At 40.4% G+C, this 22,118-nt stretch overlaps 3 protein-coding genes across 6 annotated transcripts; 2 read left to right on the top strand and 1 right to left on the bottom strand.

Moving 5' to 3' along the window:
* The first annotated feature begins 2,580 nt into the window (after positions 1 to 2,580).
* On the top strand, positions 2,581 to 7,994 carry si:dkey-5i3.5 (uncharacterized protein LOC565091 homolog). Of its 3 annotated transcripts, none has more exons than XM_061077158.1 (4): positions 2,581 to 2,773; positions 5,214 to 5,497; positions 5,706 to 5,952; positions 6,086 to 7,994. In XM_061077158.1, exons 2-4 carry the CDS (start codon positions 5,261 to 5,263, stop codon positions 6,445 to 6,447), a joined length of 846 nt encoding a protein of 281 aa, XP_060933141.1. In that variant the 5' UTR covers positions 2,581 to 2,773; positions 5,214 to 5,260; the 3' UTR covers positions 6,448 to 7,994. The 3 variants fall into 3 exon arrangements, with proteins under 3 accessions (XP_060933141.1, XP_060933142.1, XP_060933140.1); XM_061077159.1 differs by lacking the exon at positions 2,581 to 2,773 and adding an exon at positions 2,780 to 3,124; XM_061077157.1 differs by lacking the exon at positions 2,581 to 2,773 and having other exon boundaries at positions 3,136 to 5,497.
* A 946-nt stretch (positions 7,995 to 8,940) lies between these two features.
* Positions 8,941 to 15,419, top strand: rbm28 (RNA binding motif protein 28). 2 transcript variants are annotated; one of them, XM_061076055.1, is made up of 20 exons: positions 8,941 to 9,277; positions 9,467 to 9,613; positions 9,703 to 10,016; positions 10,141 to 10,216; positions 10,306 to 10,398; positions 10,482 to 10,556; positions 10,688 to 10,811; positions 10,923 to 11,212; positions 11,312 to 11,378; positions 11,525 to 11,634; positions 11,726 to 11,799; positions 11,921 to 12,056; positions 12,373 to 12,437; positions 12,551 to 12,709; positions 12,897 to 13,046; positions 13,156 to 13,230; positions 13,319 to 13,439; positions 13,685 to 13,823; positions 14,252 to 14,378; positions 14,911 to 15,419. In XM_061076055.1, the coding sequence occupies exons 1-20, from the start codon at positions 9,157 to 9,159 to the stop codon at positions 15,043 to 15,045; spliced, it is 2,598 nt and encodes an 865-aa protein (XP_060932038.1). In that variant the 5' UTR covers positions 8,941 to 9,156; the 3' UTR covers positions 15,046 to 15,419. The 2 variants fall into 2 exon arrangements, with proteins under 2 accessions (XP_060932038.1, XP_060932037.1); XM_061076054.1 differs by having other exon boundaries at positions 13,316 to 13,439.
* Positions 15,420 to 15,623: 204 nt separating this feature from the next.
* On the bottom strand, positions 15,624 to 17,587 carry LOC133009233 (leptin-like). The gene is made up of 3 exons (XM_061076669.1): positions 17,528 to 17,587; positions 16,822 to 17,024; positions 15,624 to 16,516 (listed from the first exon to the last, which is right to left on the bottom strand). Exons 2-3 carry the CDS (start codon positions 16,969 to 16,971, stop codon positions 16,196 to 16,198), a joined length of 471 nt encoding a protein of 156 aa, XP_060932652.1. The 5' UTR covers positions 16,972 to 17,024; positions 17,528 to 17,587; the 3' UTR covers positions 15,624 to 16,195.
* Between the last annotated feature and the right edge of the window lie 4,531 nt (positions 17,588 to 22,118).

The following is a 22,118-nucleotide window of genomic DNA, read 5'->3' as shown; positions in this document are numbered from 1 at the left end:
TCTGCTCTCCATCAGACAGTCGACACATGGGACAGACCCCACCTCCTTCCAACAACCCCCCGCTGTCCCACTGCCGCTGCACCGATCCCAATGTGGGTTTGACTGTTTGCACGAATCCTGTCCTCCTAAATCCGACACACCACACCGAGAATCGTCTATTTCACGGTTGCCTCGGATCCTCACTACAGTCTCCACATGCACTCAAACAGAAGAAAAGAGAAGAGAAGAGAAGAGAAAGAAAAGTAGAGAAATGTGTCACAGGGGCATTGGAGGGATCATCAACCAACAGGCACTGAACTAAACAGTGCTAGAGATCAATACATGCTGCCACTGAGTGTAATTTACAACTGATGATGTGTCCTCCCTTCCAGAGCAGCCATCACATCAGCAGCTCTGTTTGCAACATGTCACAGCAGATGATAATGCAGAATACTCTCTTTTAATAGCATTCATGGATAATGCATGATGGTGGTAACTTGTGTACGTATGAACATACAGCACCTCTAAACATATAGCACACGCACTTTTTTAGCAAGAAACTGCTAAACTGTGACCTGGTTTCCAAGTCAGTTATTGGGGCAAATGTTGCCACCAGCGATCTCTGTCTGATGAGGACATGTTACTCACTTTCTTTATTTTCCACCTTCCAATGTTATCAGACTTGTTCACACTGTTTTCACCCAATAGGGGAAATCTAGTAGCCTCATGGCCCAATTCAATTCCCAGGGATGGTTCTAAAATAGACGCTGATCTACATACCTTTGGATGCATTTAGTGAAGGAGTTTGAAGCACAGTCACACATTGTGTTGTAAGGAACTATAAAGTAAAGTTTAGCCGGAACTATTTTGATTCAATTCTGCCAAAAGCATACTGATTATTTTTCTATCAAAAAAGTATTGAATTGACTGCATCCTACACAAATTGTTATTGTAAAACTCACATCATAAAGGCTTGTTCTGAATACATAGAATATTGGTTATGACAGCAAATAAAAAGTCATTTATAACACTGTGATTCCCATAGTCTGAAAGTCAATGCTATTTCAGATCAGTCAGTGGTGAAGACAGCAACTTCCAGCGGGGGGTGAACAACCTGATGTCTGATGAGGACACAGGAAAGCATCAACCGAGCCGTAACTAAAGGGACTGGAAAGGAACAATGACAGGCCAAACATATGAGCTCAGAGGGCGAAGTGGCCAAATTATTGCCGCCTCACACTCGCTATCCTAACTCATTGGGCAACTGGTCTCTGTTTAGACAAGTCATCCTCCAACAAGACAAAGTCAGCAGGGACCGGGGTCCAGCTGGGAATGTAGATAATCAGGACAAGACACAGAAACAAAGCTGCACAAGCAAAGAGGGGGATAAAAGCAAGCCATGACCCTGGTTAGGATCCGGGATGTTGAGTCCTGAGGTGCAGAGCTCAACACTCAGGCCTCAAGAAGGTTCTGGCCTCCAACCTGTGTGCTGAGGCCTTTATGTGTTCATTTTGCAAGTTCAAATCTAAATTGCCCATAGATGGGATCGTGAGCATGAGTTTCAGTCAATGTAAAATTAGTTAGTTAGTTAGCAGTTGACACAAACAAATATAACATTTGACACCAAACTATAAAATATTCATTTACATACAATCCAAATTCTTATTATCCAATTAAGAGGAAAAAATATAATCATTAGCACAGGATGATATTTTATTCTTGAAAACATACTGGCACTCTAATATTGAAAGAGAAGTATACAACATAATTATGGTTCTTTTATCATTTTTATTGCGGGTATAAAATGCTATGTGTTATATCTTTATGTGATCGGCTCCATCTTGAACAAATTCTGCGCACAGGGTTTTCAATGAGAAATAGGAAGAGATCACATTACTCTGGCTTTAGCTTCTTTGAACTGGCTTCCAGTATCACTGAGGATTGATTTGAAAATTAATTGTACATGTTTTTAAGTGTTTAATGGTATAGCACCTTCATAGATCTCTGATTGTTTGTCAGTGTGTATGTTTCTAACCATTCCCTAAGGTCTTCTACAGCGGGCTCAATCAATATCCCCAAAACAAACAACAAAAAGTTTGGGGAAGCAGCTTTCTGTTGCTATGTACCAATGGTTTGGAAGAAACTCCCACCTTACATCATACAAGCTACTTCTGTTGATAGTTATAAAAAACAACTCAAGACATATTTCTGGGAAATTGCTTTTGATGTATCTTCTTTTTTAACACTATGATCTTTATTCATTTTTGTATACCTTTTGCAAGCTTTATCTTAAACTTTTTTAATCTTAAGTCTCTGCTTTATTGCTTTCTGATTACTATTGACCTATCAATTAAATGTAAATGTATTATTATTAAGGCACAAACTGCATTAATTAAGTAAATATATATATTCACAATATGTCACTGTGGTATGTTTACTTTTTTACTAGACAAGACACCTGATTATTGTGGTGAGTGTTGAGCTTACATAACATGTATGACTTGAGGGAGAGTGTGTTTATCTCTCTCTGTGTTTGTGTGTGTGTCTGTGTCTCTCTCTCTATGTGTGCTGTGCTTGTGTGTTTACGATGGTACATCGCGTACAGTCCACATTAGCTTGTCAGTGGGTCGGTTTCTCCGAAAGAAGGCAGCAGTACACTTCCGATCATTTAAGGACAACTGAGACACACACACACACTCATTCGATGAAGACGGAGACAAAGAGGAAGCAGCAGCAGCAGCGGGGACGAGTCAGAGACACAACTTCAGCAGACACAGCAACAGGGAGCTGGGAGGTGAGCTAACACACGTCACACCGCTGCTAACCACGTGTTCGAGACAAGGACAGATGTTATAGAACATCACCGGCACCGATCTGAGACCAGGTCAGTCCCCGGCACCGATCTGAGACCAGGTCAGTCCCCGGCACCGATCTCAGACCAGGTCAGTCCCCGGCCCCGATCTGAGACCAGGTCAGTCCCCGGCACCGATCTGAGACCAGGTCAGTCCCCGGCAACGATCTGAGACCAGGTCAGTCCCCGGCACCGATCTGAGACCAGGTCAGTCCCCGGCACCGATCTGAGACCAGGTCAGTCCCCGGCACCGATCTGAGACCAGGTCAGTCCCCGGCACCGATCTGAGACCAGGTCAGTTCCCTCACCCGCCAGCTGAGTGGTTTAATAACTTCACGCTGGAGTTACGGACGGTTTTCACTCGGTTTTCAAAGTTGACGAAACGATATTTAAAGACGGGCCATCTTTAATCACACAGCTGCCGCTTCTCATTCTTCTTTAGAACGAGCTCATGCTCATTATTCACAGAAGTGAGTTTATTCTGAGCACGTTAATTCACCGTGGTTTATTGTGAGCACATTGGATAACAACACGGAGGGGACACACTCGTAATGTGTAAACACTCAGGAACACTATGGAGCGAGAGGAGGGTCAAAAAGGGTCGTGTCCTCAGCGCTGCCGGGCGTTCATTTTTAAAAGCCCACAGTATGGTTACAACTATATTTCGTTTCAGGACATAAGGCTGGTAAATCATTTAAAAAACAAGATAAGATAAGATAATCCATATTACCTAAGGAAACGTGCTGTGTAACAATAACAAGGTTACTCAAAGGTTAACTAGTAAGCAACATGCGATACTTGTATGTGTAAGGAAACATGAAAAACAAATATAAATGGACTAAAAACTAATATATATAAAGTGTAACAGAATATGTAGATCGCATGACAAACCATTAAAACTAAACTGATGTGATCTTCTGTGCGGAAGTCTCATTGTAATATGAGTTGATCCCTATAATTAGAGGACAAGTACCGGTGAATACAGGACTAACCTGTTCTGACTCACACCATCTGACCTTTTCCTGTTGAAGCTAGAGAGTCACACGCTTCTGAATCAGAGGTTAATGGAAACGTCTTATGAAGCTCAAACAGTAATTTTATCATAACAATACAATTCAGTAAATAATTCTCTGTTAGAGCCTTAGCTCGTTTCAAAACTTTAGACCTCAACCTTCATTATATTCATGAGAAGGAAACAGGAGCTTATGTCATTATCTTTCCGTAACTTAAAACCAACCAAGTATGAGCACGTCGAAACTTGAAGAACGAGTATAACACCGTTTCAGGGGATGTAGACCCACCTATCTTGTTCTTGTGTTCATTCTTTCCCTCCTTACTTTCATTGTTCCCTTTTCATTGAACTTCACGCCCCTGCAGCATATGAACAACAGTGATATACATGCTCCTACACCAGTAGATGGCGCTAACTCAATACAAATGGCCTTCACAGCACCTTTTGGATTTCAAATCAACCTCATTCACTCACAGTCTTCGGGTTTCTACTATAACAAGGTTTGATATAGTGTTGGTCAGTAGATGGCACATAACCACGAGAGTGATGTTTAGACTGAAGTTTCAAATCATTGAGAGCATCCTTCAAGTTGAAGTTTTTATTTATTTTATACATATAAAGTATAGTGACAGACTTCCATCGTCCCGCCTGTCCTCGCCACTCTGATTATATCTCAGGATCATTATGAGGCACTAAGGTTGGTACAAAGGCACAATCAGATAAGATGGTGAAGAAGGCAAAGTTCACATTTGCCGTGATTTTACCAAACATGTTTTTTGGCTATTTGAACATCTCAATATTTGCTTTGAGGGATTTCCAAGGGAGGGAGTTTTGGCACAAACATTTACTTGGATTCAAAGTCTCTCTTTTGTCTTAAGAGGGAAAAGTACAATAGTTTTGGTAATTAAACAGTTACTCTAGAATAAATATTTTTACACGCTTTTTTTTTTTTTCTTGCTACTGGTTTGTTGATCTGTGGCAGAGTCGGTAACTCATGTTGACTTAGAGTCTTTTGAGGGATATTTGAGTATTACTCTAGTTCTCATGGGATTTCTTTGATGTATTTTGATGCCTTTAATGTTTAATAAAACAAGGCAGTTTTAGTTTTCTTGAGAATGTTCGAGAATGCTATCCTTTAAGTTGATCAGTATCTGACACTGATGTTACTCGCTACAAAAACTATGATTTATATAAGGTAATATCAGATTTTCATACAGTTTGCTTTTGATGAAATTCCGTCTGTAATAAAAATGTTTCTGAGGGGCTTTAATTCCCAATGGCCACTTACGGACCCTTTCTACATATCTCACACTGCTGTAGGTGTTTTTTGCTTTTCAGAAAGAACAACTATAACTCTTTATTTCCCCGCAGACTCTCCAGTCACCTTTAATGCAGTCGGGATCCTGACAGCAGCAGCTATGTTGGCGAGGACCACCCTGAGCAGAGGAATTACTGCACTCCGCCTCAGTAAGAATGCGACTCTGTACGTGAATGAAGTAGCATCTCCTGCCTCAGGAAGCCAGACCCTGGCATCTGAAGAGCACAAACCCCTCATGCTGATGCTACCGTGGATGGGTTCGCGACCCCAAGCTGTGGCCAAGTATTGTGACATCTACTTCCGCACCGGCTTGGATGTGCTCGTAGTGGAGAGTGAGGTAGGGACATTATCCATCAGTGATGAAATAAACATGTACATATCTTACTAGGGTGCGATTACATTTTCTAAATAGTCACAAAAGCAATTTTTCAGTTTTGTGTTTTTACTATTATTTCTTAAATAATTAAATACACTTGTCTACACATCCATTAATGTTGATAATAAAATGAGGGGTCCTTTAACTTTCTGTTTGTTTCACACTCAAGGTGAGACACTTCCTGTGGCCTCGCTGGGGTCTGGATCATGGAAAGAATTTGATCGAGTTGCTCCAGAGCGAACGCTTTGTGTCCCGCCCACTCCTCGTCCATGCCTTCTCTATCGGAGGCTACACGTTTACCCAGCTGCTGGTTCATGTGTCCCAGGACATGCAGAAATATCAGTCGCTCACAAAGAGGATCAAAGGTCAAGTCTTTGATAGCTTGGTGGTGGGCTCTGTGGAGATGATGGCCTCAGGTATTAACATGATTTAACTTTGTAATTTCTTGTGATTATTAGTAGTCACACATGCAAATGATGTGTATATGCATGGGAGTGAATGTTTTCAGTGCAAATGACTGCAGTGTTTTTTTTTCTCCTCTCTGCACAGGTCTAGGAAAAACCGTGTTTCCTCGTTTGGAGTCACTGGTAAAAAAGGCGAGCATGCTTTACTTTGGCATGTTCGAAAAGCAAACGGTGGACTACTACAACAGAAGCATCGATGTGTTTTGGAACACACCAATCCCCGCCCCCTCACTGTTCCTCTTCTGCGAGAACGATCTGTTAAGCGACGCGCAGACTACGGTGGAATTGATCGACTTCTGGCGAAAGCGCGGGATGAACATCACCGCAAAGAAGTGGGCGGACTCAACACACGCAGGTCACCTGAAGAGACACCCACAGGAGTATGTGGCCACACTGGAATTATTCCTCCATTCACTCAACATCGCTCCGCTGAAGGCCAAGATGTAAGATGGTGTCACTCGAACTTGATTCTACATCAGGTTGACTGTTCCTGTTTTCTTTGTTTCCCCTAAATGTTTGTGGTCTTTTTGTGTGTGTTGCAGTAACATTAAGAAAGCGCTTTGATTAATGCTTGCAGCTATATTTAAATTATACTGTAGTTCAGTTTGGATTACAAAGCTTGTAGAAGATAATTATAGACAGAGTTAATGGGACAACTTGAACAGAGAAGGCCACAAGCACATTTTCTGTATGGATCATTTCATTACAGATTAACTCAACGTACTTTACATTAAAGTGCAGACAAGAAGTTACATGATATTGTATTAAATAACTTAGGCTTGTTTTACCGACTGTTTGAGTTTAAAATGCTTCGTTTGGAGTGAAGATTTGCTGACGTCAACAGAAGCAGAAACAACTGGAGTTCCTGGTAAACTTAGAAATCAGTGTGTGAGCACTAAGACACACACAGACTCATTAGCTGCTCCCACACATGAATATTCTATGGGAGAACGCAAATGTCTAAGTTACTTTCTCTGAATATTTATTGCCAATGCCCTAGTAAATTAACTGAGTGAGCCCATGTGAGAAAACAGCCTTGACCCAATTTATCGGACATTTTCTGAAGTTCCTGTCTGAAAACTGCTATTGTTTCGTAATTGCTTAAAGTTTGATAAACCGTTCCAGTGTTCAAACACCCATTACTTAATGTTCAATAACGTTTATGTTTGCATACTCAACTGATCAGCTCCAGTTCATACTGAGATTATTTTTTATTGCTAAAGAAATGCAAAATGTACTTTCTATTGCTTCAATTCCTGATTATTATCAACACACTTTATATGTTTGCAATATATTAGATGCTATATTTATGATAGATTTTACAATTACTGGTACCGTATCTGTGTCTTTTCAGGGACTCTATTGTGTTACACAGGAAGTGCTGCAGTGTTGTGTCTGGCAGTAGAAGAATTGCACTAATAGCATTAATATAGATGGAAGACTTATAGAAACTTCATATTCGTAAACATCATGAATAGAAACTTAAACTATAACATATATAAAATATAACCAGTGCCTTAAAGAATATGTAATCATTTAATAGAAATTCCACCATGTAGGTTTTTGTTGAACTGGATGAAACCCAGATAATAACATCTTGATATATGCAGGAGTTCATGTGACTGTTCTTTACTAAACAAGTTGCACTACACAGAGCTTGTGGTATGGGTTACTTGGGCGTTTTTTCCATGTTGTGAGATCTTTACAACTGTTTATCTGTCTCCATTCTTTCTATCAATATTGTTTTTCCTCACGAAGTTGCAATTAACAACTGAACACTTGAAAACCTCCGGAGATTTTTCGAACCGTTGTCTCGCATAACTTGAACATCTCCTACATTTCTGAAGTGTACTTATATTCCAGACTTGTATTTATTTATCTTTGCTCTTGTTGGTGGTCGAGAAATAAATATGTGAGCACCTTATCTGAGGTGTGATGGAATTTTTTGTTCAGACTAATTGCTAATAAAAACATTTTTTTAACTAACTGTAGAATATTTATAATTTCCGTGTTTAAGTGCCATTATTGTTTATTCTCCCCATCATCCTCCACCTTGAAGGTACTAAGGGAAAACCGGACACAGAACAGGTATATATGGTTCTTCTGTATGGACACGGAACTCATTTGACTGTGAAGCCTCACCGCTCTCTCAGTTTTGTTCTGGATAAGCATTTAATTATACTTAAGGATGCAGAGTGTAGAATTTAGTGACATCTAGAGGTGACGTGTCATGTTCCAATCATGACAGCGAACCTGTGGTAGCCCTCAGTTTTCATAAAACCTCAAAGGGTGTTTAGTTTGTCCAGTTTGGGCTACTACAAAAAAAACATGGCAGCCTCCTTGGAGAGTACCCGCTCCTGTTGTAAATATAAAGTCATTAAATATAAAGAGCCTATTCTAGGGTAAACAAAAACAACAATTTGTACAATTTAGATGAAACACATTAGTGAGAACAACACTGGGATTATTTTATATTCAATGGATTCCTTTCCCATAAATCTTACACACTGAACCAATAATGTAAATTATTGATATGTCTAACATATATATAATGCACGAATGATATGTTTGTTTTCAGGGAAATTTCTGCCCCTTGAGGTTACTGTGAAGATATTTATTCATTTATTTGCAGCTGAATCTCTGCAACATGACATAGTTACACCTCTTGGCCTGATGGTGGCGCCACAGTCCTTATTTCTGCTGCTAAACACTATGAGTATATTGCAGCTTCTATACTATTACCACTGAATATTCAGTACATAGCAACAGGTATGTTAAAGGTACAAAATGAAACAACATTTTAAAGACTAAATATTTACTAAATGCATCTATTTTATTTAGTTGTGACAACTCCGGGCCAGCAGGAGGCGCCACGCTCCAGATTCCCACTGCTAAACTCGAATAGTGACAGTTTCCGCTCACTTTCTAAGATGTCTGCCCACATATGTAAACATGCGACAAATCCTGGCAGCTAATCGCGACCAAGCTAAACGGCTCCGTGACATGTGTTAAATCTCACGGTGACTCTTTCTTCTGAATAGTTTGATATTACGCTCCAGTGTTGGAGTGTTAGCAGGTCAAACCGCAGTTTGTGAGTTATCACCGAGCCGGGGAGGCTAACTCCATCGTGCTAACGCTAGCTAGCAGCAGAGAGCCATGCCTGCTCCTCAGACCATATTCGTCGCCTCTCTTCCAGCCTCGGCCTCGAACCAGCGGCTTGAGGAAATCTTCTCAGAGGTCGGTCCGGTGAAGCAGTGCTTCGTGGTCAGAGAGAAAGGTGATGTTGTCATTTACTTTGCGTCTTTTTACGTTAATAATTAGTTAATAAGGAAAATTATCAATTAAATCCCAGTGTAGAGTAACTCATGACAATGTTAAAAAGACTTTATTAACTAGGAGCAGTGAGGTTTAAATAAAAATAACAACACCAGCAACTAACCTATTCGGTACCTTTTTTTTAAACCAGGTACAGAAACATGTCGGGGCTTTGGGTATGTCACATACGCTTTGGAGGAGGATTCCCAGCAAGCTATGAAAACAATAAAAGACTACGACGGACAGAGGATCTCTCTTTCGGTGGCCAAGCAGAAAATAAAAGACAAAAAGAAAACAGGTGTGTATGAGGACACATGTCCAGAAGCAGCAGTTTTCTGCTTTTACTTTTCCTTCCTCATAACCTTGTTCATGTCTCTCATTCTGCAGCTAAACCACCGGCTACAGAACCAGGTAAAGAACCAGCTAAAGAACCAGCTAAAGAACCAGCTAAAGAACCAGCTAAAGTACCAGAAAAAGTACCAGAAAAAGTACCAGCTAAAGTACCAGCTAAAGTACCAGCTAAAGTACCAGCAAAAGTACCAGCTAAAGTACCAGTTAAAGTAACAGCTAAAGTACCAGCTGAAGTACCAGGTAAAGAACCAGCTAAAGCTCCGGCTCCTAAAGTGAACGAGGAGGGATCTAAAGGCTTCAGGAAGTCACTACTGAAAGCAAAGCTCATCATCAGGAACCTCAGTTTCAAGGTACAGTGAACAACATTGATGTGGAACAAAATAACGTGAAAAATCGCACTTTGATCCACTAACATGTACTTGTTGAGAAGATGTGTGGCTTGAGCTGCAGGGTGATCCGTGTCTTGTGTTGTAGTGTTCAGAAGATGACCTGAAGCAGGTGTTTTCCAAGTTCGGATCAGTTCTTGAGTCCAAAATTCCCCTAAAACCTGGTAACATTTGTTTAAAATCTTATATCTATTTCAAACATTGTTTTTGAATTGCTGTGCGCTTCCCGTATTTACTTTGTCTTTTTGTATAGATGGGAAGATGCGAGGATTTGCATTCGTCTTGTTTAAAAACGTGTCTCAGGCAGCAAAAGCTCTTCAGAGCATGAACCTCAAGGAGATAAAAGGTCAGTGACTGAGACAACTGCAAACTTGTATCTAGGTTAAATAGTGTGACTGCATTTTCTAAACATTATTGTTCTTTCCACAGGGAGGCAGGTAGCAGTTGACTGGGCTATACCTAAGGACAAATACCTTGCCACACTGCCACAATCCTCCAGTGCAGGTACATTTTCTAGAAAAACATTTCCTCTTTTCAATATCTACAACAGAATTTAATGAAAAGAGCACACTAACAGTCATCGGAGTATGTCAGTCAGTATCCAAATAAAGTTTTGTATTTGTTCTACCTCACAGGAAATAAAACTACAGAGGCAGCAACTGTAAAACCTTCAGACCCAGAAAGTGAACCTGAAGATGATGATGAGGAGGAGGAGGAAGAGGAGGAGGAAACAAAACCAGCTCCACCATCAAAGAAAAAGTGTGAACCACAGATAAAAGCATTCTGTCCATTTGCTGTCACATTTTTACACTCAGTTAAATGTAAATTTAACTGGTTGACTTTTTTTGTCAATTGTGTGATTTTCTACAGAGTCGCCTCTAAACCAGCTGTGCAGCAGGTAGAGGAATCCCAATCAGAGGATGATGATGATGATGAGGAACAAGACAGTGAAGAGGAGCATGAGGAGGATGATGATGATGATGATGATGATGATGATGATGATGATGATGATGATGATGACAAAGATAATGATGATGATGACAAAGATAATGATGATGATGATGATGATGATGAAGAGGATGATCATGATGATGGCAGTAGTCTCGATTCAAATGAGAGTCAAGATGAAGAAGACGAGGAGTCTGAAGGAGAGAAAGCAGGTATACATTCTCAGCTTATCTTAAATTTGTATGTCTGTTATACAAATGTTTTATTTGATTGTTACAACTTTTTTTGTTGTTTTGTGCTTTTTCCTGTAGCCAAAAGGAAAGCAAAAAATAAACTTCTCCCATCTGATGTTAAAGAGGGCAAAACAATTTTCATCAGGTATGTGACTCTTCCTACTTTCATTTATCTCCCTCTAAACCATTTAATGCATTTTTTAAGATTGTTTCATTTTCCACTTTTCTTTTACTATTATTGAGCATTTATGTTATAATCATAAATGTGCTTGTTTCTCTTGGGTCCTTCAGGAACCTGTCCTTTGACACAGAGGAAGAAGGTCTTGAGGAAGTTCTCCTGAAGTACGGAGAACTTAACTACATCAAGATAGTTCTCCACCCGGACACCGACCATTCCAAAGGTCGGTCAGCTGTGCTATAGACGGACACTATTCATTCTCTCTTGTTGCTGTTTGGCTCATTTTGTTTTTTTTTGTTGTTTTGTTTTGCTAGGTTGTGCATTTGCTCAGTTTAAGATTAAAGAGTGTGCAGACAAGTGCATAGCTGCATCAGAAGATCAGGCCGAGGTAATCTGAAAAACCCACCCTAAATATTCTCCATATCTTTTAATTTTATGTTACGGCATCATCTGTTTTTGTGTTTTGTGAATGTTGCTGCCTTGCTCCAACACTGTGTTGTTTGATGCAGAATGGCGGTGTGCGTGTGGACGGCAGAAAGCTGTTGATTGTGGCAGCAGTGACCAGAGAGGATGCTTCCAAACTGAAGGTCGATAAAGTGAAAGTAGAATCAGGCACCAGGAACCTGTACCTGGCCAGAGAGGGATGTGAGTAAACCCATTTCGTCCTCCTGTTTTCTCCTATGTTTTCTCTGGCATTTTTCTTTCTAACGGTTTCCTCTAAGAGTTATTTATTTACGTATTTCTTCGTGCTGATTTGAAGTAAGTTTCATAGACTTCCACATAAAAAAACATGAATGGGTCTGTCTCCAGGTGAGATGCAAAGTCAGCCGAGCTATGTCTGACTTGTAAGAGGTGCACGTTGAATTATTAGATCAGTTTAGTTGTCACACGCATTTGCTGAGGTTATTCTAGATCAGTTCCATGTCTTACTCTGTTCTCTTCTTCTGACTTCAACAACCAGTGATCAGAGCTGGAACCAAGGCTGCAGAGGGTGTGCCTGAAGCAGACATGATCAAAAGAACCAGAGTGAGTTTATTTTTCTTCAACATTTAACCCTTTCTTTTTTGAGAATGATTTTTTTTTGTACTTATTTTAACCCCTGAGTTGACTCATATTTTTCTCTTTGTCTCCTCTCCTAGTTTGAAGAAATAAAGAGGACCAAGCTTCGGGACATTGGTGTGTTTGTATCGAAGAATCGTCTGTGTATCCATAACCTGCCCAAGTCGGTCAACGATAAAAAACTCAGAGAGCTCTGCCTTGAAGCCATAAAGGGTGGGAAGGGGGTGCGCATCCCAGAGGTACGTTTCTTTAAATGCAGCACAATACAATACAATTTTTTTTTTTTATGGCAACTCTGTAAAACAATCCTGGAAATAGTTTTTGTGGATGTGGCAGCTATAGAATTAGTCTGTGTGCCCAGTAGGGGGTGTTGTCTTCATTTATTTTCATGCTGTGTGTGTGTGCACGTCCTGTTTCTCCTCTCAGTGTCGGGTGATGTATGATAGGAAGCCTGAGAAGGGAAAGCCGATGGGACAGTCGTTAGGTTACGGCTTTGTCCAGTTCCAGGAACATGAATATGCTCTCAAAACACTTCGTTACCTCAACAACAACCCTGATATCTTTGGGTCTCACAAGGTACACTTTACTCTGGACAACTTAAGTAGTAAAATGAATATAATTTTAATATTTAATATTTTTTTTAAAGGCAGCTTTTTGAAATTTACTTTCTTTTCTTGCTCTGCAGAGACCTGTTGTTGAGTTCTCCCTGGAGGATTCAAGGAAACTTAAAATGAAGGAATTGCGACAACAAAAGAACAAGGTTTGTCTATAAATTAGAGTTATATCCTCATCTTAGAATCTTAAAAAGTTTAATGGAAAATAATGCTTTGTGTACGTGTTTGCAGCAGTTTACCCAAAATCGTCCCAATCAAGGAGGAGCTAAACCTCAGGCAGCAGCTGGTGGACAAGGGCCGAGGGTAGGAGGAAGTAAACCACAGTCGTCATCAGAGCTGGCAGGAAAGGAGACGGGTATGAAAGGATTATGAATTTATACTTGCAGTTCACCATGCTTATATTATCTTTGCAGAAAAGTGAAAAACCTATTCTGTAACAAAACAGACAGAGAACAGCACTGAGGAGAAACCATGTTACCTTTAACCAGCTGTAGCACTGAATTGAAATGGCAAACAAGGCCTTTTCATGCCGTTACCATTTGTGTCCCTCTTACATCTTTTTATATTCTCTCTGTCCACTGTTTGTTCTGTGTTCCTCAGCTCCACCTCAAAACCAGAAGAAGGACAAACTCTTCTCCGGTTTCCAGACCAAACCTGAGGTTGAACACGTTTCTCTGGAGAATGGAAAGAAACGAAAGAAAGTCCTGAACTTACCTTCTCATCGTGGACCTAAGATCAGGTGGAGATGTTATTGCCTACTTGTATCCTGTTTTTAAAATGTTCTTACCTATCTGCTGTGCTTCAGCCGATAGATCTTCACAGCAAGATTAATAAAGATTTAAGGACAAACAAAATTTGTTTGTCTTAAAATCACGGGAGCGATCTTCTCTTACCTCAACATAATTAGTTATTGTGTAACCAAAGGAAAAAGTGACCTGCTGGATCTCTGCAACTTTTCATGCATTGCTTGCTTTGACATTACAGTGGTGGATGTTTCCCCCCTTCTGAGTTTAGTGAACCTGTCAATTAACATTATGCAGTTTCATTGCTGGCTAATAATAATACTAATTCAACATCTAGATCTATTTTATTGCAATTACCACAAATGCCAACTCATCTTTCCCATCATGTGTAACCAATATTGCCTGTTTTGTCTTTTTTTTACAGATTGCGTGATAAAGGAAAGCAGCAAGGCCCACCCCCCAAGAAAGCGAAAACTGGAGCCACCAGAAAAGAGCTTCAAAGAAAAGAGCCTCAAAGACAAATGGAAAAGCCCATGCAGTCCAGAAGCCAGGTTTTTACATATTCTGCTGTTCTTGCTTATTCGTAACCTGGTGTCATGTTCAATCAGTGAAGCCCTGAATTATTTGAAACAAGTTAAAAACAGTGGCTTTTCTGTTTTTATTTTCAAGCCCCTGAGACTTGGATTGCACAAAGAACAAGAACATTGGTTAACTAAATGCAAACAATCCTAAAACTGGCTGTTGCTGGAAATCTGCTTGGTAGATTTACAAAAGTTTTTCAGTACAACAGAACTGCCTCATTACAAACAATTACAATGGACTGGATGACATATGATCATTAACTTATGCTTACTTTTAGATTATCACAAGTGCACATGGCCAATATATATGATTAACGTCTAAAGGAACAATTTAAAGGATTTAGGTTTCTGACATTCTAAAACTGGAACAATCAGTTTGTTAACAGATCTCTGTGGCAGACGCAGATGTATCAGATTTCTAGCTTGTCAGTTTGGTGACACTTAATCAGAGTTGTCTGTGGTTTTATCGTAACACTGTCTTCATTTTGTTTTTTTCTTCAAGATTAAAGCAGCTAAAAAGCCTTTCAGGAGGGACGGGGACCGCTTCGACAGCCTGGTGGAGCAGTACAAGAAGAAGCTGATCGGCAACAGTGACAAGAACAGCAACAACAAAAGAAACAAGTGGTTTAATTGTTAATTATGTGTGTGTGAGTATGAGTGTGTGAGTGAGTGAGAGAGAAATTTCCTTGACTCTTAGAAGATGCTTTTTGAATCTACATTTTACATGTTGAGGATTTAAAGTAAATGCGGTGGTTCTTCATACATTCGTTTTGTGTCGGCTCAACCAGTTTCTCATGTGTTAAACTGAACCATCCCCTAACTTCAGTCACCCTGCTCCTGCGCGTCTGGAATACAAGTTCATGTTGTTGCATTTTTCCACTGAAACAAACAAAATTATACAAAGATGGCGTTTCTCTTTGTCCACATGTGTTTTTAAGAAAATGTACAAAACCACCCGAATGTGTGTTTTATTGTCTTTTTTTGCATTAAATCCAGATTTGTTGCAAGATTCCGGATGTGTCGGTTCCTAGTGATAGTCACTATTTTTGAATGGTAGTTCAAAGCAGAAGTTAATCATAAGCCGCTGTGGATATACACTTCCCACTCATGACCCCAGAACACCCACGACTGACACTGGTCTACGTGTCTTTTTGCACTTTATTCTCCTCTCCCTCATCTCATCTCACTATACAACAACCACACACTTTATGAACAAACTTTTTTCAAACAATTTATTCATATTTAAAACTCAATAGATACAAAAAATACTGTCAACAGTACAAAAATATACAAAATGTCAATCTATGGATTTAAATAACATGATATTGCGCTGAAGTCGAAGTTGCCCTTTACCCTTCCTGTTCTCATACAAACACACCTGTTGTTCTTGGCAACTTTCCTCGATGGCTGACATCACTTTTCGGTGTGATGCCTCCTCCACACAGTGCTGAGTCAACTTCAGGACTGGGCTAATGTGTAGATTCCTATTTTGTTGATGCAACAGTTGTGTCTTGTAATACACACCTATGAGCAGCTGAAGTGTGTGCAAAACGTGCTCAGGATTAGTTTACATTCAAACATTCCCTTGCTGCAGACACGCTGAGGAAAAAGACAATATTTGGTACAAAATACATATTTTAAGTAATCTAGATAAATAAATACATATGTATAAAAATAAGTGCATGTTCAAGAAGAAATTTCCTTCAAAACACATTGCAAAAGTTCAATATGGCCACGAGCGACATCACTGATGCCGACTTAAATATATTGCTCCTCATGTCTGTCTTTCAACAAGTGGCCAGTTGATCCAGATTCTTCAGAAGCAGATTCAGAAACTCCTTCACTCTCATCAGAGCCTCAATGCTCGCTGTGTGAATGAACTCTACTGGACTCTGCGACCGGGTCTCGGTCATCGGGGGCTTCGGCCGCCACTCGCTGCAGTGCCCCTTTCTCCACTGATCCACGTAACCCGTCAATGAGGAGATTTCTGCTTTGACCCGGGGGACCTTATGAAAGGTGTCGGAGATCAGGCTGTTGTAACCATCCAGGACCGTCACTATGGAGGATGCTCCATTCAGGTCTTCAGCAGGTGTCAGGCTGGCCGGGAACTGCAGCAAGACAGAGAGCATGAGTCAGTCGTTACAATTAGAACAAGAACCTGAGGTGAGTAGCACATACACTCATAAACTTGCCTGATTTCCTTTCAACAAGATCCACAAATTATTCTCGGAGAAATGAATTAAAATGTAAAATTGCATGACTGCAACGTTTAAGAATTTTCCCTGATCCATTCTGAATCCTTCCACCAAGTTTTATTGAAATCTTTACTGTTGCTTAAAATCAAACATACAAACTATGTCAAACTAGTTAGTAAAATAAAATAAATAATCATAAACAAAACTACAACTCGTACCTTGAAGTCTGTGTTCAGCCTGTCAACCAGCTGCTTTGCCATCCACTTAACTTTGGACTTCATCACCATTACCTCCGGCGTCACAGGAGCAGCCGAACACACACTTAAAACTTGCAGCAGGGAAAACAGGAGGGCCAGAGTGTAGTCCATGCTGTGTGCCGTATCTTTGGAGATGTGGAGGATTCAGGGTAACTCTGGTTTTCCTGGAAGAAAAAATGGAATCGGACAATCAGAGATGATGCAGGTTACTTTGCTATTTCATGTTTTTTCACCCTTGTGTCATCTCACTGAAAAGGCAGCTATGATTTCATGTCAGAAAGTCCTCTGTTTGTTCACACGCTTCTTTCCAGTGATATACTCAATATGTTTGATAGTGGCAGCAAATATTTGTGATGGTGACACCTGTGAATTTCTGGCTGTGTAACTGGTACAAAGATCACTGAGTTTTCCCAACACTTTTATCCCCAAACATCCCCAGATTATAATTTTTTTCTCAAATCTCTGCTATAGGCTTTGTGAAGAGACGCAAGAGAAAGCTCATAAAAACTTGTAACAACAAGACCCACAATCAATGACTAACAGGAACTTCTGGAAAAATGACACCTGGTGTCTTTTACGAGTAAAACCAGAGTTTCAACAAACAAAGATGAAAAGCTGAAAGTGAGAGCTGAGAGTCGGAGCGCTGGAAGAGGAGAGTTGACCTTACCTTTGCTGGTGGCTGGTGGCTGCTCGTATGCCAGTGTTGGGCTCCATCAGGACATCTTATAGTGGAGGGCTGTTGACTCATCTCTTACTCACCTCTCTCCCTGAACCCCCCCCCCCCCCTACCATCCACCCCCTCACTTACCTCTCCCCATCTCTTAGCCCCAGAATCCCCTTGTGGCTCTACACGAGAAAAAACTACTTCATCAAAGTTCTAAAAAAGCGCTTGTGAACACAGCTGATAAAGAAATTGTGGCATTGTCCCATAATTGCTAACCAAATTCTCTGGAGCACCAGGGGATGATGTGTTTTCAATGATATTTCAACAATAACCTTGATAAGTTGATTTACCGAATACGGAATTGCACAACACCTTCTTTTTTCTGTCTACTGATTCATTACAGGAAGGAGAAACAATAGTATTTCTAATTTTGTGGCTGTAAAAGGAAACTTCTGCACTGAACAAACTGTCAATATTACCTTATTTGTCATATCCTGTACACACTTTACTGCTCACTCTGAACATTGCATAACGTTACTGGGGTCACAATATGTTTGAACACAGCAATAGATAAACATCCTCTCTTATCTTGTTTATTATGTAAATTAGATGCAACTACAGATATTTTTATCTCATGTTTAATTTGACCATCGTAGGACTGTATCTGTTGGTTCGATTGGGTGTCAAATTTGCTATATATTTTTATTTTTGATTGTGTAATCAATACAAGTTGGTGAGTCGCAGACACATACCCAGTGTCTGACGAGTGGCACAGGGCAATTAACTACTAATATGTAATTCAGACAGACAGACAGATGACCATGTACTGTGAATGTGCACCAACCATTGATGGACACTCATATACAGGATCCATCACTGGAGCATAACATGATCTTTTCAGTCTTAGGATTCGTTTTCAAAGAATTTCTGGAGTCAAACTTTCCCTTTGTGTGACTATGACTGCGTTATCACACATCAAAATTCGGAGGAATAGAGCTGTTAGTCCTCCAGTGGTGAAACAATAGCATTGTCACGTCAGGTCATGCAATAAACGCCATGTGTTTTTAATCACAAACACGCATTTCCTTAACCTTTGAGTTGTTTTTGCTTTATTTCCTTATATGCTGTTATTAATGGCTCTTCTTGGAAATCAATGTATTTTTCACACTGAATGGTTATTTTTGGAAACACATTTGTGTTGTTGCTTCGCGTAGAAGGAGGGGAGGGGCTGTGCTGAGCAATTTTCTGTTTCTCTGAAGTAAATAGAGGTCAGAGAGTCCAAGAGCGAGGTGTGTGTGCGTGTGTGTGTGTGCGTGTGTGCGTGTGTGTGCGTGTGTGTGCGTGTGTGTGCGTGTGTGTGCGTGTGTGTGCGTGTGTGTGCGTGTGTGTGCGTGTGTGTGCGTGTGTGTGCGTGTGTGTGCGTGTGTGTGTGTGTGTGTGTGTGTGTGTGTGTCAGAGTGTGGTCTGCAGGGAACAAAACAGGACTGTGATGGTAATTTCACTTTTCTCTCAAGGTAACTTACAGTAAACTCAGCTTGCTGTTAAATACCTCATGCACATGCACAAATCTGCTGACATCGCACATGCACACACACACACAGATGCAGGAGTCACATGAAACGATTAACACATGGTCATTGCCATACTCTGAGCAGAGCAAACAGACGTGAACGGATCTGAAAATTGTTGGGAAAAAGAAACAGTACAGGACAAATTTCGGGGAAGGATAAAGTAAATGGGGGACCATGTCCGGCTTGTAGGCTCAACGGGAATAGTTTATTATTCATGAGTGAAAAGCGTGAGGGAATGAAGCGTGTGATATGATTGGATGGAAACTTTCCAAATATTGTTCAAAGTTGCTTCAGAGTTGCTCAGGAAGACGTTTCTCGCCGGCAACGCAGCTGACATCTGGAAAGAATAAAAGCTGCTTGTTGATGAAACTGTTTTTGAATCAGGATTTTTCTCGTCTGCCAGTATGTGACGTCTATGCAGTGGAAAGATTTGAAGATATTGTAGCGGTCTTTCTTGATAAAGTCATTGCTATAATTGATGCATGCTCAAAGTGCATATTTATTGCTATTTATGTTCTTTTCCACAAAAGCAAACAATCTATTTGTAATTTTCCGATGGATCTGTGGTTTCTGTGGAGTTATCAATTTGAGGGTTTCCTGCTGAGTGCTTGCTCTTTGTGGGAACTGATGGGCTTCTCCATAATTTTCTACGTCTCAACCTGACTATATAGAATGCCTTGAGATAATGCATGTTATGATTTGGGCCTATACTATTAAAATTGAATTGAATGTTTTTTGACGGTCAGTTCTCAGCACACACATTAACGACTGGGATTTTTTAAAGTTTGTGTTGATGCCTCTCACATCACAGAGAATCAATCCGATTACACCCCCCCTGGAATGTGGCAGAAGGTCGCTGCAAAGCGTCATCAATAATTCATGAGGACTTTCTACCACATGACTTATGGGAGGGTGTGAGTCACATCCTCATAAGACGTGTGTGCCGGCCTTCAATCAAACTATTCACACTTGCACACATTTGAATCCCGCGTGTGTCGTATCCATTGACCCTTTAAGGTCAGGAGAAGGGATGTGATACTTAAGCGGTAAATGACGCAGGGTAACATACAGACCTTAGGGTTAACGTAGTGCTGCAGCACTGGTTGGGCCATGTTAATAGGCCTTGTGCAGCCTCGGGTTACTTCTCCAGATGTAGCGCTGAAACCAGGAATTCCACTCAGCAGCTCCTGCCTGGATGAGTCACAGGAATGACGGGAATTTGGTTTCAGTGATCCTGGATGTGCAGCCCTGCAGGATGGTTTGTTGTTTCTACCCCCAGGCCCTTTAGTGACGTTATAAAAGTATTCTGAAAGGACCTGAATAAGCATTTCAACCGGTCTGAGCAAGCAAATCATTTCAATAAGATAACTTGTTAAGCAACAATGGAAATACAGTATTATTTTATATTTTAAACATGTGGACAGAACAAAAGTGGTCTGTTACAATGGATTCAATAAAAGGCTTTCAATACCTTAATTCATACAGACTATAGCTCGAATCAGAAAAATCTGCTTCTGATTCTCCTTCCAATGTTATAAGTCTGTCTCTCATCAGCCACTGGATCACGGAGCAATCAGATCCCTGCAACAGTGATAATGATAATGATAATGTGTGAGGAAGTGACCAGGACCGGGAAGCATGTGGATGGACGGACTGTCACTCCATGAAAACAGACATAAAACCCAGAGGAGCGCAAACACAGTGGGTGGTGAAGAAAAGAACAATAATAAAATTATATGTGAGAAATTTAGGACAATCTGCAATAAGAACAGCATTAGTGTGTCTCAGGCTTTAAACTGATCCAAAAAGAAAAATGCTAACTCAGATAAGCCATCCAGCGTATAGAAGTCACATGCAGCAAGGACAAGCCCACACGGCAATTCTTAGTATCAGGTCAATGTCAACTTTATTCATACAGCACATTTAAAACAACTTGCTTGACCAAAGTGCTTTACAAAGTAAAAGGTAACAAGAAAACAGCAATAGGTAATATATAACAATACTTCTAATAATAGAATTACATCTACTGGGATAATAATGTTCTGAACTCGAACAGAAGGCCAAAGAGAAGATATGTGCGTTTAACAATGATTTGAAGTGTGAGAGTAGGGGCAACAAAACAACAACAAATAACTAAAATAATAATTCTTAAAACACAACTAAAAAGCAGAGATTTAACTACACTACAGAAAACATTAAATGATTCAGTTCATGAGAAAATAACACCATTGGACCTTATTGGATATGTTCTCAAATTGGATGTAATACAAACACTACAGGCCAAGTGGTATGGAAATAACATGTGATGTGAGACCAGATCATACAGATGAGCAGTGTATTAGATAAGTTGGACAATATATGATTTAATGAGTTTTCTCTAAACTATTTTATATATATATAATATGTCTGCTGGTTCTCCACGTGCATGTCCATGTGCTCCAGCGTCTATCACCAGACTAACTCTCCTCCCCACAGAGTTGGGTGAGCAGGTTTACGGCTGATGACACGGTCAACAGGCAGTAGGTTTAAGAGCCTCCCCTCTATCTATTCCTTAGAATGAGATGACTCACGGCTGAGCAGGAGGTCAACTGACATGAGTGAGAGAAACAAATCTTCCTTTTGAACACCTCAGAGTGAAGTTTTTAAAGAGGGAGCTGCTGAGCTCTGACTGGACGGGTGATTATTAAACCTCAGTGATGATGAAGGGAAACCTGGCAAAGGTGACTACACTACGCTTTCTTGTAAACTGCAGATGTCGAGAAAGGAGTTCAAAAAGAAAGCTTGAACCTTTTGACCCCCTCTTAAAAAAAGGGAGACCCTCTCTATGTTTTCCCAGAGAAAAGAATATTAAAATTGTGTCCGCTGATATAAATATGTGTGTAGTGCAGGTTTCAACTTTCCTCATCACACTTTTCCCAGCTGCTTTAGTCAGTTACTGGACAACGACTGACTTCCAAAGTAGCTGTGACGTCACTATGCACGTAATGTTCATGCCTTACGGTCACCTTGCAGGTCAAAGACAC

This window comes from Limanda limanda, chromosome 8 (genome assembly GCF_963576545.1).
Source record: "Limanda limanda chromosome 8, fLimLim1.1, whole genome shotgun sequence".
Taxonomy (NCBI): Eukaryota; Metazoa; Chordata; class Actinopteri; order Pleuronectiformes; family Pleuronectidae; genus Limanda; species Limanda limanda.
Note: the sequence above shows the minus strand (reverse complement) of the source record. Positions and strands in the feature narration are given on the sequence as shown.

Bases quoted from the DNA above. Each gene is read 5' to 3' on its own strand.
- si:dkey-5i3.5 (XM_061077157.1), top strand. From the start codon at position 5,093: ATGTTTCTGAGGGGCTTTAATTCCCAATGGCCACTTACGGACCCTTTC. The intron at 5,498-5,705 runs GTAGGGACATTA...TTCACACTCAAG, and splicing joins TGCTCGTAGTGGAGAGTGAG to GTGAGACACTTCCTGTGGCC. The intron at 5,953-6,085 runs GTATTAACATGA...CTCTCTGCACAG, and splicing joins TGTGGAGATGATGGCCTCAG to GTCTAGGAAAAACCGTGTTT.
- LOC133009233 (XM_061076669.1), bottom strand. From the start codon at position 16,971: ATGGACTACACTCTGGCCCTCCTGTTTTCCCTGCTGCAAGTTTTAAGT. The intron at 16,517-16,821 runs GTACGAGTTGTA...GTCTTGCTGCAG, and splicing joins GGCTGAACACAGACTTCAAG to TTCCCGGCCAGCCTGACACC.
- rbm28 (XM_061076054.1), top strand. From the start codon at position 9,157: ATGCCTGCTCCTCAGACCATATTCGTCGCCTCTCTTCCAGCCTCGGCC. The intron at 13,231-13,315 runs GTTTGTCTATAA...ACGTGTTTGCAG, and splicing joins TGCGACAACAAAAGAACAAG to CAGTTTACCCAAAATCGTCC. The intron at 13,824-14,251 runs GTGGAGATGTTA...TTTTTTTTACAG, and splicing joins CATCGTGGACCTAAGATCAG to ATTGCGTGATAAAGGAAAGC.